This window comes from Mchenga conophoros, linkage group LG19, assembly GCF_057382185.1.
Source record: "Mchenga conophoros isolate Kocher_MC1m ecotype Shallow Benthic linkage group LG19, M_conophoros_male_GT1.1, whole genome shotgun sequence".
NCBI lineage: Eukaryota > Metazoa > Chordata > Actinopteri > Cichliformes > Cichlidae > Mchenga > Mchenga conophoros.
Window position 1 is genome coordinate 31,279,644 of NC_140544.1, and position 15,070 is coordinate 31,294,713.

Below are 15,070 nucleotides of genomic sequence, written 5' to 3' on the forward strand. Positions count from 1 at the left end.
GCTCGCGTTGTTCACGTCAAAGAGCCATTTCGTTCCCGACCGACACATCACTAGTACGTGCCCTGAGAGGTCAAATGCACTGCAAGAAAACTGCAACATGCAACATTCACTTTTTTCTATGCTTTTAAGTGCTTTCTAACTAACAGTCACCCACCACTGGATGCACTGGAGAGCAACTTGAGGTTTGCATCTTGCCCACAGATATGTGGGGGGAGCCCGGGATTGAACCACCAACCTCACGATCAGCAGATAACCTGCTCTAAATCCTGAGCTACAGACACCCAAAAGAAAGCAGAAATATATAGAAAATATAAATAGAAAACTGCTGCAAAAACACAACGTGTGAATAAAACACAATGTTAAAAGACAATCACGCATAGAACAAAACAAGTGTCTTTGAGGAGACAATAATGTGACGGAACAGCTGCGGAAAATATGCGAAGGATCGCGCAGAGACACGGAGGGTGTTAGGAGTAAGAAAAACATGCAAAACAATGTATGTTATAATCGCATGATTCGTATAAAACTAATGTACCTGCTATTAGCTGTTTACTGTTAGCTTGTCACTTTTGCAGCTGCACTTTATTGTCTCCCCCAAAACACTTTTGTTTTCTCGATTTCCTTTGTGTTTTGTACTTTTTTTTGTTTGCTTTCTGTTCTTACGCTGCAGAACATTTGACCTCACAGGCCACCGTACATTCGCCTTTAAAACAAGCGGATGTTAAGCCTCCGACGCTGCGGGTGACCTGCAAACATAAACGTGACTCGAGTAGACACCTTCAATAAAATTTTATTGAAAAAAGTACCAATAAGCAACAAGAAATCCAGAAGAAAAAAAAAGGATTTGTAGAGCAAAGCTCCGCATGTACAGCATATTGCACTACATAACAAATTGTCTTTACTTCCATTATTATATCAACAACCAAAAAAAGAAAAAAAATGTATATAAACATAAAAATGAGTGCACAGTAGAGTCTCGAAAACACACAATCAATGTTACAAAAATGCTACATGTTCGCTGGGTCTCATTTCTTGGTATACAGAGAGTGTGTGATAATCAAGACTTCATTGAAACTGAGCAGTTAAAGGCATATTCCAGGGTTTTTTCTTTCTTTCTTTTTTTGTCTTGTTTTTTAAATCTTTTTTAGAAATACATTTACACTTTATCAGTTCTGTAAAAAGAAAGGACAGTTTCATGGTTACGAGCTCATGAGCAAAATCAACCGCAACCATGAATTCATTTGGTTTTGTGTATACAGGACAGTAAGATGTGCAAGGAATGTCGCAAGCTCATTTGTCTTTAAAAAAACACAAACAAAAAACCCAAAATGCTCTTGATCTCATTGACTTCAAAAAGGATCACACTGGTATTAAAAGTCATTTTACAAGCGTGAAGTGTCCTTATAAAAGCAGACCCCTTTTCTTAAGAAAATACAATTTTAAAAAAAGAACGTTAAGAAAAACCACGAAGAAGAAATGTTATTACTTATAAAAATTCAAAACTTTCCTCAAAGGAAAAAAAAACTTCAAATTTATATAAAGTGGACTACAAAATTCAAGACACTGACGGTTTCAATAAAATACGCATGTCTCTTTCTCACTGTCTCTCTTGGGATTTTCTGCGCTCACGTATGTCGTTTGAGGCTCGGGAACCTCATTCTAACAAAACTATACAGGGCACCACGGTGGCTTGTTTCCCTTTCCAATAAATCAAACCGGGCCATCGCACCCGAGCCTACTTGCTCGCTGCACTGAATACGCCTGACACGTGGCGAGATCAACTGAGGAGAACAAATCAGAGTAAATACTATACATCAACACTCAACAGATAAGAAACCTAAGGGATTTACATATACAAAGTACTTTCCAGTGCATACTGATTACAACACAATGATTAAGATTAAAGAATTGAACACATACGAGTAAACTGACGCCCTGTGACTTGAGGAAGAAGGCAACCTTTTTGTGTCTAATGTCATGTCTGCCGTTACTTGTTATGAGGGAGAGGTCGTGTGGGAAGGCGTCATTTTTGGAAGGTGGAATTTTGAGTATCAAACACTCATCTGCAGTCTGTAGTTTTCTTCTTTGTGAAGAGCAGCAGCTGTACTTATGTTTGCTCGGTTTAGATGATTGGCTTAGCAGTGACACCTGCCGCCACTTAAAAAGTAATCGTAACTACACGTTTACAGTAGTTGTTCTAAAGGTGAAGACGGCGTAACGATCGCCAACCTGCTCTCCACAGAGCCAAACAGCCGAAGCGTATACAAGTCCGGAGACCAAAATAGAAAAAAGGAAAACAATGAAGTAATTGCACACACAGGTGTATACAGTAGAAATGGGCAAATACACTGAAATAAATAAAAGAAGAAGAAAGAAAAATAAATTACAAAGAAAGTGAACCGATGAACAACAACCATGTAATGAAGGAGCAGCACAAAGAGGAAGTCAAGAGCTGATGGTGAGACGGGGAGCTACACGGACTGGCTCAGCGTTCACGATCCGCAGGAAACTACAACCACAACCACATTCAGTGCACCTCGCACCACCTATGACTACTACGCTCAGTAGCTCCGTCCCCACCACAGCCAGCAAGTCAGCCTCAAACTCCTCAGTCGAACGGTACCTTTAAGAAGCGTGTGCTGAGAAAGTTGGCCGAGATCTAGGTTAAAATGGAGATGGGAGAAGCGACAACACCTCGAGGGGGTTTCGTCACGTATTAATCGGCGAGAACAGCTCTTCTTCTAACCATGTAACAGATTCTCAAGGTTACCAGTAGCCCACAAAAGTCTGTCCCTGAGACATCTTGAGAAAAAAACAAAAAAAAGCCCAACAACAAAAAAGAGAAAGAACCTAATCGTCATGCAGTGATAAACTTGACACATTGTAAGGAGCATGTAATTACAGACCCCTGATATGTACTGCTCCTTGGGTCCAAAAGTTGGCCTGGGTTCAGCAATGAAAGAAGAGTAAAACAAAACAACAAACAGCATCTTTGACAGTGTCTTTAAACATATTCATATTTCAACAATAATTACAGTCTTTTTCACTTTTTCTTTTCTGTTTTTTGTCCATTTCAGAGACTGCCCGTCTGCTGAGTCAGTGGTGATTATATGTGCTCAAACATCCCAAATCTGGATCTCAGCACCAACGACAATATTTATACCCCATAAAAGGTGGCCTGAGAGATTTTGTTTTACGCACTGGGTTCGGCATATTGTTTCGATGTTCTGAAGATACAGCGGGGCCGTGAAAAAAACAAAACAAAAAATCAAAACCTTTTTAACCGAGCCAACGTGTCTCTCTCCAACTCTTCAGTGTGGTCTGAAAAACTGCGTGAACGATCTTTCGAGAAGTGTCATCCAGATTGTGTTCAGTCAGGCCTCAACACTGAGGCACGTCTCAAGACAATGCGAATGGATAAATGTGAAATGCGGTGGTAAGGAAACAGGTGGTAAATGAAAAAAACAAATAAACAAACCAAAAAAATCAACCTTCATACGAGACAGAGGTTAGCTTGTCAACATTCGGATCTTTTGAAGGGTGGTATAGTGCAAAAACAGTGGATCCACAGCTCCACTTCAAGGGCATGGAGGTCTGAAAACAATCAAATGAAAAAAAAACATTGGAAAAACCCCCCAAAAGGGAATATCAGAGTAATATACTGGGAACAAGGGTCAAGTGAAATGAATAAAACAGCTGGTTTAGGTGTTACGATATCTGCAACAACGTGATTGACTTGTGTTCTAATATAGTGCAAGACCTCTAATAGTTGTTTACATGCGTGCAAGAGTCGGCACGTTGACGTGCGCTACATGTCAGATGTCATTTGCCCCCCGATATGTTGCAGGAAAAAGGCTAAAATGACAAGTAAACCCAGTAAAAACCCAGGTTAAGTGAAAGGATTTTAACAATAACAACACAAGATGTCCAAGTGCACATGCCTTGTTTTCCTTTTTCACTTTCTTTTTGATGTCTGGCAAGTTTGCATGCAGTCACCTGGCTTGTTTGACCAGACGGTGACGTTAAGAAGCGCAGACTCCACCCAGAGAGTCAGCAGACCCAAACATCTGACATGTATCGCGTGACTCTCTTTGCATATTAAGATGACATATCACCGTGCGCTCACTTTCACACGCGCGGTGTTCCCAGTATTTCTGAACAATACCAAGAGGTCGTGTTCAAAGAAAACCAAGGAGGGACAAAAGACAAACTGAAAGTAAAAAAAAAAATGAAGAAAACATAAATGTTCCACTGAGGTGAGGTGCAAAATGCTTTTGTTCTGAGAAGTCGCCTCTTTGGAAGTTAGTAAAAATCGACTTGACTGGTCACCTGGGAAACTTCCTCTGCGTTTTCTTTCACTTCCTAACCATCTTCTCTTGCCTGTCAAAACTGCTCAATACTCATTCTGGCAGAAGACACTGAATAAGGCATTCCCAGGTTCTGTGAGAGGTCATTAAAGTGAACAAGAACAATGTACTGTACAAAACCACTACACCACAGGTATGCCAAAAAAAAAGAAAGAACATTGCCCATTAGTGGAATCTCAGAGCAACATGGCATCTTCTTTGAAGGAAAAAAAACAACAAAAAACCCCCAAAACACAACCTGGTATAAAAGTTGGTTGTCTCCGTCCCGCGGTGACCTCAATTGTTTTCTCCCCAAACAGACCCGTGTTAGATTAGACAGTGCCAGTAGGAGTCCAGTTCCTCACAGAGATGAATGAAAAACGGGGGACAAGGTCGCCTCACCTCCGTCCTCCACCCCCTCCTCCGGCTATGAACCCCCTATCAAACAGAAGGCTGAGAATGGCCGCGGCCAGGCGCCACCACATCGGCCCCTGGTTCCTTTGGTTTCGGTGATACTGAAACAAAAACAAGACAAAATGCACAACAGTTAGAAACTCAAAACACAGCACCAGACGCAGCCATTATTTGGGGTTCGCGTCGTGTTTATGTTGTCGGCGACCGACGCCGATTCACAGCGAGCATAAAACGTAACGAGACGCCGATATTTTCAGGGCACTCCGCTCCGCTTCCCAGCGATGCTTAGCAGAGAGGATTCCCTTTGTGTGCAGGATCCTTTACGCGAGCCGGGCTTTCCCTACAGACATTCCTAGCCATAAACACATTTATCGCACGGTCACACTTTTTTTTATTCTAATCTTCCTGGCACAGACTAGCAGCCAGCAGCTCAGGAGGAGACTCTCTCAGGTTTGCGAGCCAATTGGATTGTGTGCGATTAGGAGGATAATGCTATCTCTGCCATTGAGAAGCTGAGATAAGATAATTGCACCAAATGGGATTAGAGGGCTCTTGATGAGAGGCAGGGAGTCTGTGGAAAAACACACGTGTCTGCACGAGAGGGCTACAGTAGTTGAAGATCTCATGCCCCGGACGGAAGGCAGACTCCGCTACACCTGATAGTTCCGAGGCTATTTTCAGACCAAGAGGGCCGTAAACTGAAAACAACTGGGGGGCGGGGTTAAGATTACTTTTTCAAAACAATGCATGAAAGTGTACTACGTTGTCTTGATAACATTGTATTACTGTTTAGAAAAGCCAAAATATCCTAAGGCAGCGATTAGATACGCCATATTTGCACGACTAGTGTCCAAACCTTGACCTAGTTAACAGTCAAGAACTGCCACTGTGATAAGCCTCTGGGTTTCCATACCGTTATCACACTGTGGTGAACTTTGCAGGGTGTTGCATAAGCTTCAGCAGTTTCCAGCCAGCATGTTTGTATTCTACTTGCTTTCACCTGAAAAAAGAGGTAAAAACGCTACGGTAAACACAACCAGGAAGCTGTTTGTTTCATTATGACATGTCTAAATTTTGCCCTGGAGATATTTTGATAAGTATATAATAATAGTGTAATGTCTACTTCGAATAAACAAAGGGGGTATTTATTAGAAAGCACAAAATGTTGCATCGCTGGAAGCCGCCATGCTTGAAGTCTTGTAGTTTATTAAGTTACACAAGGCCGGCTCCGCCATGAAAGGAAGGGGGGCGGGGGGGGGGGGGGGGGGGATGCAGGTATGCAATTATATCAATACTGTATGTCAATATTTAACGACAGAGGATTTTTCTGTCAGAGCGTAAATCTCAAAATGAGTCAAGTTCCATGAGAAGCGAATTCGTCTTTACAGTCCAAACCAGAATGCCCCCTGTGACCTTTCACCCTCCATTCCATCAAGCTAGACACAAAGAAAGTGAGAGAATAAAAAACAGCAAGAGTGACAAAAGGAGGTGTGCAGGCCTGCTGCAAGTTAGTCATGAGTCACGACACCAACTGTCAAAATGAGGCTCTAAATTTAGCCAGCGATAGAGAAGCAGAGTGGAGCCAGATTCCCTATGTCGTCACGCTGACACCAGCCTGATGTGCTTTATCAGTGCAAGCTGTCTGTCAAGCCAGCTGCTCGCAAGCTCTGCCTTATCGCTTGAGCAAACAGGCCAGCCTCTGCAGCGAGAATCCCCGCGTTGTTCATATCGGCGAGCGGAGAAGGGCCGAGTATCATGCGAACATAGCGGTTGCATGAGTTAATAGGCAACAGCACAAACAGACGTTCCCGTCAACACAAATAATCAGAGAACAATGAAAGAAAAGTAAATACCATTTGTCATTGCTCCCAGCACCACTTTCCTCCCTCCCCTTCCACAAGTGCTGAAAGGAGAGAGTGCCGTGCCCTCACTGGAACAGTGACGAGATAAAGCGACAACCGCTGCGTGTAAGCGTGCAGGCGCGCACACGGAGGAGATATTCAACCCTGCTTTCAACACCTCCTATCGAAAGGAAAGCACCAGGAGTCGTCTCCCTTAAAAAAACATGGGGATGAAACCCAACTCTGCTCCTTGCCCTGCGCAGGCTGAAGCAGTCTTCCTGCCATTGTGAATGCCATTATTGCTGTGTCTCAAATGGCAGGCCCGGCTAATGTCAGCCATCCCTCTGGGGACCTTAGAGTCCCCTCCAGCACTTTCTGACTGAGGAGCAATTTATCTGTCAGCATCCGCCAGCACTCCCTCCGCCACCTAATCCCTCCTTTCGCCAGGGGCCACGGGCTCCCATGGAGAGAGCACCGGCAGCCACGTTGCACCAAAATCCATCAAAAACGATGGCAGTCGAAGGCATTTAGATTGCTCTGGGACAAGTGTCTGCGCTGAATAAGTCGCCTACTGACAGGAGCAACAGGAACGAGACCTGGCAAACAGTACCGCTATTATCCAGCGAGTTTTTCTTTTTTTTTTGTGCTAACTGCCAGACCGTGCGATACTGAGAAGTGAGAGACGGCAAAAGAGCAGAAAGCAGAAAAACAAGTATGGGTGTATTCATGCATGAGCATGTACACATGCACGCACAATACAATAACTTGCACAACCAGAACCAGAAATAGTAATTACAGAGGCTTCAGTGGAATCACGCATCCAAAACCACACTTAAGTGTTTGAGTTGTAAAAACATCCCTCAATAACAGCAAACCACGAAGACACTTAGCACAGTAGCAGAAGCACAGCCATGCTCGGAGAACAAAAGAAAATAAAAACTTTTTTTTTTTGGCCTTTATCAAATATTCACTATCTAGGCATATGTGTCTTCAAGATATGACTTTACAGGATGGTTTTCACTCTGACTGTCCTCTCTGCTGTTTACTCAACCAGCAAAGTGAGCACAAACCACTTCCTCATCTCTTGACCCAGGCCTGCCTCCGATGTGCGTCAGTAGATCCTGGTCGCACACATAGCAACCCTCCTGTCTGACCGTCTGTGTGTGTGTCTGCCCGTGTCACAATACATGAGTCATGCTGCAGCGGTATAAATAACATCTGCTTGATAAAGTGCATGAGAAAAATCAGAAGCTGTCTCATAGGTTAGAGTCTAAATTTAAAAAGAAAAAAAGATTATATATATATACACATGTATACTAGGGCTGCCACAAACGATTATTTTGATAGTCGACTAGTCACCGATTATTTTTGCGATTAGTCGACTAATCAGATCATCATCCATTGGACGTAAAACTACAACTTATTGCACCAGCAGCATCTGCTCTTATATAACTATCATTAGCTTACAGCTTTAAGCTTTTAAGGTGCTAACTAAAAATAAAGACAAGATGATAGTTTATTCAATTTTAATGAAATCTGCAGATTGTTTTGGTGAAGTTTAATAAACTCCTTGCTATCTAAAATATAACAGGACACCGGAGTATATTCTGGAGCATCTCACACTTCTGATAATCAGCTGTCTGCTTGACGTTTATTCAGCTGTGTAAAAACTTTAATCTCAGCCAAACCGATTTACTCAGGAACAAATAAAATACTGAAAAAAGTCAAACAATAACATTTTTAATTTATCTAAGTGACTCATATATCATGTTTAACCTGAGTAGCGAAAGACGGCAGTGGGTTTGAAAACAATTTGCCGGGAGTCCGGTGTTCTCACGGTGCTAGTGACCTAGCTCCGGCTAGCTATCGAGCTAGTGGGTAACAGACGTCTCCGAAAACGTCGGAGCGCTTTTGAAAATATGTGGTGTCCTGATAAACTGAGCAGATATTTGAGGTTTACACAGCTACATTCTCGCCTGAAAATATGTTAAACGTTTATTTTGTGACCCAGAAAGAATAATAAGAGTAATATTAAAACTAACTAGCTGCCGCCATTGTTGGAAACTGAGCAGGGCTGTGCTATGAATTCTGGGACACAGCTTCTTCTTCTTCGGGGTTTAACGGCAGCTGGCATCCTTGTACATGCAGTGCTGCCATCTTCTGTTTCAGTCCGTTATTACACTCTTAAATCCTGCTTCTTATTCTTGCGTCTTTTGGGATCTTACAAAGCTTCAAACGACGCGTCGACTATTAAATCAGTCGTCGACGATTTTGATAGTCGACGTAATCGTGACTAGTCGACTAATCGTGGCAGCCCTAATGTATACATATTTTTATGTGCACGGGTCATCCCATTTCCCCACAGGGAGTTTTTAAGACAGCTTAGGACAGTTGTTATTTGATCATGTGAAGTTCAATTTCCATTCTCCATCCCCCCCCCGTATACATCCTTAAACCATCATTATTATGGATCTCACCTCCGCAGTCTGCCTATGACTGAGAAAACGTATTTTTTGGGTGTGTGTGTGCGTGTGTCTCCTGTGGCTGCGCCTCGCAAAGGGAAGGGGCTGCCTTGAGACTCCCTGGAACCACAGCTGTTCCCCTCTGGGCTCACGTGGGGAGCTTCGGGTTACAACATGTTTACCTACTTCTACCACTTCTGCTTTTTTTCCTGGATGTATCAGCATGTGTGCATGTGTGCGTGTATAAATGTGTGAAATAAATATGTGTGTAAAGACTGTTAACCACCTGTGCAACAAAAGTACTTGCACTTTGCAGGAAATCTCCCTGGAGGGGGGGGGGGGGGGGGGGGGGGGTCTGTGCATATTTTGTGCATATTTAAAGACAAAGAAATAAAAGCATGTCACAGGTTTTACAGCACACCCAAACAGCAGTGATATGCCGATACAGTGGACACTGTCGCTGTGACCACCGTGTGTTGTTTGAGTGCAGGCATCCTCCACACCAACAGCCTTCAGAGCACATTAAGGAAACAGGGGAAAAGAGAGAGAAATAAACAGGAAGAGGAGGCAGGGGAAGGGGGTGGGGTGGGAGTGTGTGTGGGGGGGGGGGGTGAAGGGCTGTCCTCGTTCTGAAATGTCTTTGGCTTGAGGGAAAAGAGGGGCAGAGGGGGTGGGGGTTAGGTACTGGGGTAAAGTTCTGCATGTGTATAGCCTCTCCAAAACAAATATAAAGCGAGCACCGTAATAGAGAAGAAACTTTTGACCCACAATTAATCTCTGTCAGATCAAAATGAGATCCAAATATTGATTTAAAAAGAGCAAAAAAAAAAGGTTTGTGGATGATGTGGCTAATGTGTGGACTTAACTTTTCCCTGCTCCGACTTTATAAACACTTAACCTGTGGTGCTTATTCGCACACGGACACAAGTTTCGTCTCTAGTTTGATGGCAGCAAATTTAACTTTACGCTTTATGGAGTCTTTTGTTTCTTATATTGTTGACAGAACATTGGCGTATCTTCCTGGCTTTACTGCTCTCATCTCACTGGCTCAGATAGGACACATAGAGACTATCTGACAAAAACAACAACAAAAAAAACAATATAGGTGTATTTGCCTGTTATCAGGCACAGGGAGCAATCTGCAATTTAGTCAAATTTGAAAACTGTCAAAAGAATCGGGTTGCCCTCCACACTTAATGTGAGGCACTAAAAGCATGCTTGTTTCACTACCATTCGGCACCACCGTTTGTCTCCCAGTATTGCACAATCAGCCGAACGCATCCATCCTCCTCACCAGTTGCAGGCGTTCCCAGTGAAACTGGTCTCCTATGAGCTGGAGTTTCTGTCCAATGCAGGCCTCCACGCTGCGAGCCGCGGGTCGCTGGCGGGGCAGGCGCTCCATGCTGTTTTGCTGCTCCGTGCTTCTTTGTCGACTCGCTCTGTGATCCCCGACGAGCTCGAAGCGTGCCGGGAAGTGCAATCGAAAACCTGCGTTACCTGTCGAGTGTCAGGACTCATGCTTATTATTTTGTAAACAACACGTGCTCAGCAAAATAATCTCAATACAGCAATGACGCCGAGCGTGCCAGTCTTTTACACACAGGTAAGGAGATCCATCAGTCTCCTGAAGTACTGCCGAACGCGCCTTTCAGCAAACAGGTTGCTCAGCTATATATCCACAGTTTACCCAGCTGTGATTATTCCTTTGTCTTTTTTAATGACCTTTAATAGTTTCACAAAATAAACCCACATGACTAGTAGTTATAGAGCTCCTCTGGAATGGTTACTTGTTTATGGCACCAGAGTTATTGCTGTCACTGATAATCAGCTCTCTGAAGAGTTGCTGCACAGGTGAGCACTTCTGTCACATCCTTTCAGTCACAATGCCAGTCTGGCGCCTTTTGAATAGCAAAGCAGCTGGGTACACTGCATACAGACCATAAAAGTGAATGTGATGACGACTATGAGGCGCCAGAGGTGAGATCAGCGCAGTAACGCTGTTAACCATCCCTCACGGTGAGTCTCGCATTGTGCTCTCGTGCGTCGGTTTTATAACACCGGTTATCACGCACAAGGCAGTGTTCCCTGTTCCTCCCCTCTTTTGAAATATGGTATGTTGTCAGCCTCACCGTAGAAGAGTGGTCTGGGCTCCTCTGCGACTCCACAGGGCAGCATGCCGTTGTTTGGTACCAGGGCAGGACCGGGTGTCTGTGTGCCTCGATGTTCACACTTTATCTCCCTGAATGTGGTGCGCCAACAGTTGGCTTTTGGCTCAAACACATCGTCCTCCTCATCGTCCATACGGGGTGCGCTTTGAAACGAGCAGCCTTAAAAGTAACGTGACAGGAAAAGAACAAAGGAAAGGTTAAAGCCGAACACGTGTAGTTCATCTTCCAGCGGGGCACGGCGTCCCAAGTTCCCTTCGCTAATGAATCCAACCTTGGAGAAATCCACACTAAGAGCTGATGAGATGATCTCAGACACATTCATTAGTCGTTCCTTCCTCCAAAGCATTCATTATCATTATAGACAACCTGTCTGGCCTATAATGAGTGCCCTCAAATCAATAAAACCACAGTGGATAAGTTGGGGAAGAGAAAATGAGCAAACGGTCTGCCTTAATTTGTGGCAAAGATCTCAGTGCTTATTTAGACAAATAGCTCTGCTCAACTCAGTGATGAAACCACATAATTCACTGTGGTTAGGCAAGTCAGTTGAGCCACAGATACATTTAAAGGACTTTGCTGCCTAGATTAAATAAGAGGTAGATTATCTTTTGTCTGTGCTAAGCACATGGATGGGGGTTTCAATAACAGTCCCATAATTACTAACTTTGCTAATAGTTGGTATTTTAACAGTACTGCTGCACCGTATGTATATAAATATGAAAGTTATATCGATATTAGAGCAGATATTTGATGCCAATAATAAAATGCCTCATTATGATTCATCATACCCAATTTACCGCAGTGTGGCAAGAATCTCAAGGAGCACTTGGCAAACTCTCCAGAGTCAATACTAGACTGCACTCAACTCTACAGTGGGTCAAACAGTCATCAAAATACGGGTGAAATTCAAGTTGGCCTCACTGGCAAAACTCAAAGTCACCACTGCAGTTGTATTACGGGGTTAGACTACTACCACACTTCCAAATTAGGATCCACAGCAAAAGGGTAATGACAGTCTTTGAGGATAATCCTACGCCACTCTCCCTTCCCTGGTCTGTCAGCCTGCCAAGCTCCCGGAGAAAGGAGTTTTCATTTCTTCACCCAGCATAAGCAGATTGGCCTGGCTCTAGCATGCCCAGACCTCACGATATACTGTGTGCGTTCACAATAAACCCTGTGTGTAAAACCACTTAATGCTTTGTTTTGACAAACACACCGAAAGAACATGTGCGTGTGTGTGTGAGAGAAAACCTTAGGTTCAACTTCCAGATACACAGGCTTGCTGTCTGTGCTGCTCTACTGACCAGGCAGTGAGCTGCATGTTTGTGTCAGACAGTAGCTCCCCCTGCTGCAGACAAATTAACAAAGGGGAAGGAGGGAAAGAGGTGGCGAGGGAGCTCTATTATTGACACAGTTTCAATCCAACGGCTTTAAGAGCCTTCCACCACGCAGTATCGGCTTTATGTAACATTACTCACACCGAGAAATGAAGCCTTCTCACGCTCAAGCTCGGCCACACATTTATAACATATAGAAATAAAGCAGAGCGCGTTTTAAACCGACATTTGACCGAAAAGACATGCAAAAATACAGCTTGAGTGGCGTGAAATAAAGACAAGCGTGGGCATATGTGTAATACGCTGATTCATTTCATTATAGGAAGAAAACAGTCGTTACTGCGTTTTAACAGAGCACCCGGGGACGCACTCGGCGCCCCGCGGTCTGAAGTCCATTCACCAAGCCGGGCTGAGCAAACCGGGAAAGCCGGTGTAATTCAAATCTGCGCTGGGTGAATGACAGGCAGCACATTTAACCGCGTTTATGAGCAGACAAGCCCGGTGGTTATGTGCAGTAACATAGGGCGAATGAATGCAGACGCGAAGGGAAGGCAGCGGCACGTTGCGCTGTCGGTTCTTATTTTTAAGGACGCGCTTGTTACCTGATGTAATCAGCTCGCTCCGGTGGACAGAGTGTGCCCTGGACGAGGACATTTAACAGCGTTTAAAAGTGTCTCCCGTGAACTTACCACACAGATCGGCTTCGCTGTAACGACTGTCCTATAACCGGAAAACAAAAAGAAAACAAAAGAAAAAAGCCTAAGAGTTCAGAATCCCGCTGAGTCAAACGACTTTAGTCCTTATCGCCTCCACGACTACTTCCATTCTGCGAGGAAAAGCGCTAGCAGCCTATGTCTTTGCAGGCATGTCAGCTGACTCCGCCAACGGGGCGTGGCGCGAAAAATTAGTAAACAAACCCTCTTTAAAGAGGCTTGCTTTCCCTCCGGCACACTTGCACTGCTTCCAAGCGAAGAAAGCATATCCCTTTAAGAGCCGGCTACATATGGGTGCTGCAACCAATAGCCGACTTTGTTGTTACCCGGCCTTCTCGGTCGTGTAATCAGACACGTGGAAGGGGAAATTCCCCAGAGCACGAGACCGCTTTCTCGCTACTACTGTTGATCATCTGGCTGCTCTGGTCAGATATCGCTGTCATCTTGTGGTGTTTTTCAGCCGTTCTTTGCCCTGACAGCTGTATATTAATATATTTACCTGACATTTGCTGAAATAATTCAGCCCACAATTAAAGTTGATTACAGCTCGAAGCATATATCACAGTATGCTGCATCCTGTGTTTTTCTCTATGGTAAGTACTGTGCAAACGTCTTTCATTTGTTTATATTTTGCAAGGAAAATGAGAAATAGGTAGAGTGATCTACTGCAACGCAAACACATGTGTGGAAGCACAGCTTATTATGATTATAGAACAGAGGTTCTGTAATCCTAATAAGCTTGACTGTAACCATCTTTATTCTTGACCGCAGCCTGAACTCTCTTTATGTAAAGTAGTCTACAGGAATAGTTCTCCAGGCTTGTTGAAGAACATTCAGAGCTCTTCTTTGGATGCTGTCTGCCTGTTGTTCTGTTCTCTGTCAAGATGATGCCACACTGGTTCACTGATGTTGAGGTCCAGGCTCAGCAAAGCCATGACTGATGTGTTTTTCTACCCAAGGTATACATTTACTGCACAATCCTGTTTCAGATTGTGTTTGGAAACTGAAAAATTAAGCCAGGTTTGAAATCTGATGGCAGCGATATTCAAAATCATTGACTGAAGTGGGGCTTTAAAACATGATAGAGCCTCCACTGTGTTTTACAGACAGCTGTAGATATTCACCGTTGTACCTCCTGACCTCGTCTGTACATTATTGATAGGGATTTAATTTTGGATTTTCACCTCACAAAACCTGTTATCGCTGATTTTCAGTCTCGTTCTTGCGTAATTTGGGACACCTCAGCCTTTTTCTCCCCATTTCCCTTCCCTAAGAATGGCTTCTTTACAGACACCACTCCACTGAAGCCATTTCCGATGATGCTTTAGCAAACAGTAGATGCATTTAAGGTCCAGATGCATCTCTCTGATCCTGTGTCAGGTCTTTGCTAGATTTTTCCCCCTTTTTCTTAAGTACTTGACTTTCAGACACTGTCCACAAATTACTGGGTCCCTGACTCAGGACCATGACAGTACCCCCTCTTAAGGGCTGGCTCCAGACAGTCCCAAAAACAGCAGACCACCAGGCCCGAGCAGGTGGAGGGGGGTCCAGGATGGAGGGCTTGGAGCAAAAGCAGAATTACAAGAATTATTGGCTCATTGGAAGCAAAATATAAAGAAATGAGGTTTGGTTTAAAACTTTTGCACAGTACTGTAGGTGTATTCACATTCACAGACTCAGTTTCTTACTGGGACAATAATATACTGAACAGCATCAAGTCACTATAGTATGATATCTATGTTTCAGTAGTTACTTGAAAAGGCAGGTCACATCCTGTACCTTAGAGAGC

The 15,070-nt window shown here is 43.9% G+C and overlaps 1 protein-coding gene across 2 annotated transcripts; it reads right to left on the reverse strand.

The window, feature by feature from the left end:
- Positions 1-421: 421 nt before the first annotated feature.
- bmf1 (BCL2 modifying factor 1) lies at positions 422-13,504 on the reverse strand. Of its 2 annotated transcripts, XM_085257644.1 has the most exons (5): positions 13,258-13,504; positions 11,193-11,390; positions 10,358-10,560; positions 5,674-5,760; positions 422-4,861 (listed from the first exon to the last, which is right to left on the reverse strand). In XM_085257644.1, exons 2-5 carry the CDS (start codon positions 11,362-11,364, stop codon positions 4,745-4,747), a joined length of 579 nt encoding a protein of 192 aa, XP_085113770.1. In that variant the 5' UTR covers positions 11,365-11,390; positions 13,258-13,504; the 3' UTR covers positions 422-4,744. The 2 variants fall into 2 exon arrangements, with proteins under 2 accessions (XP_085113770.1, XP_085113771.1); XM_085257645.1 differs by lacking the exon at positions 5,674-5,760 and having other exon boundaries at positions 423-4,861.
- Between the last annotated feature and the right edge of the window lie 1,566 nt (positions 13,505-15,070).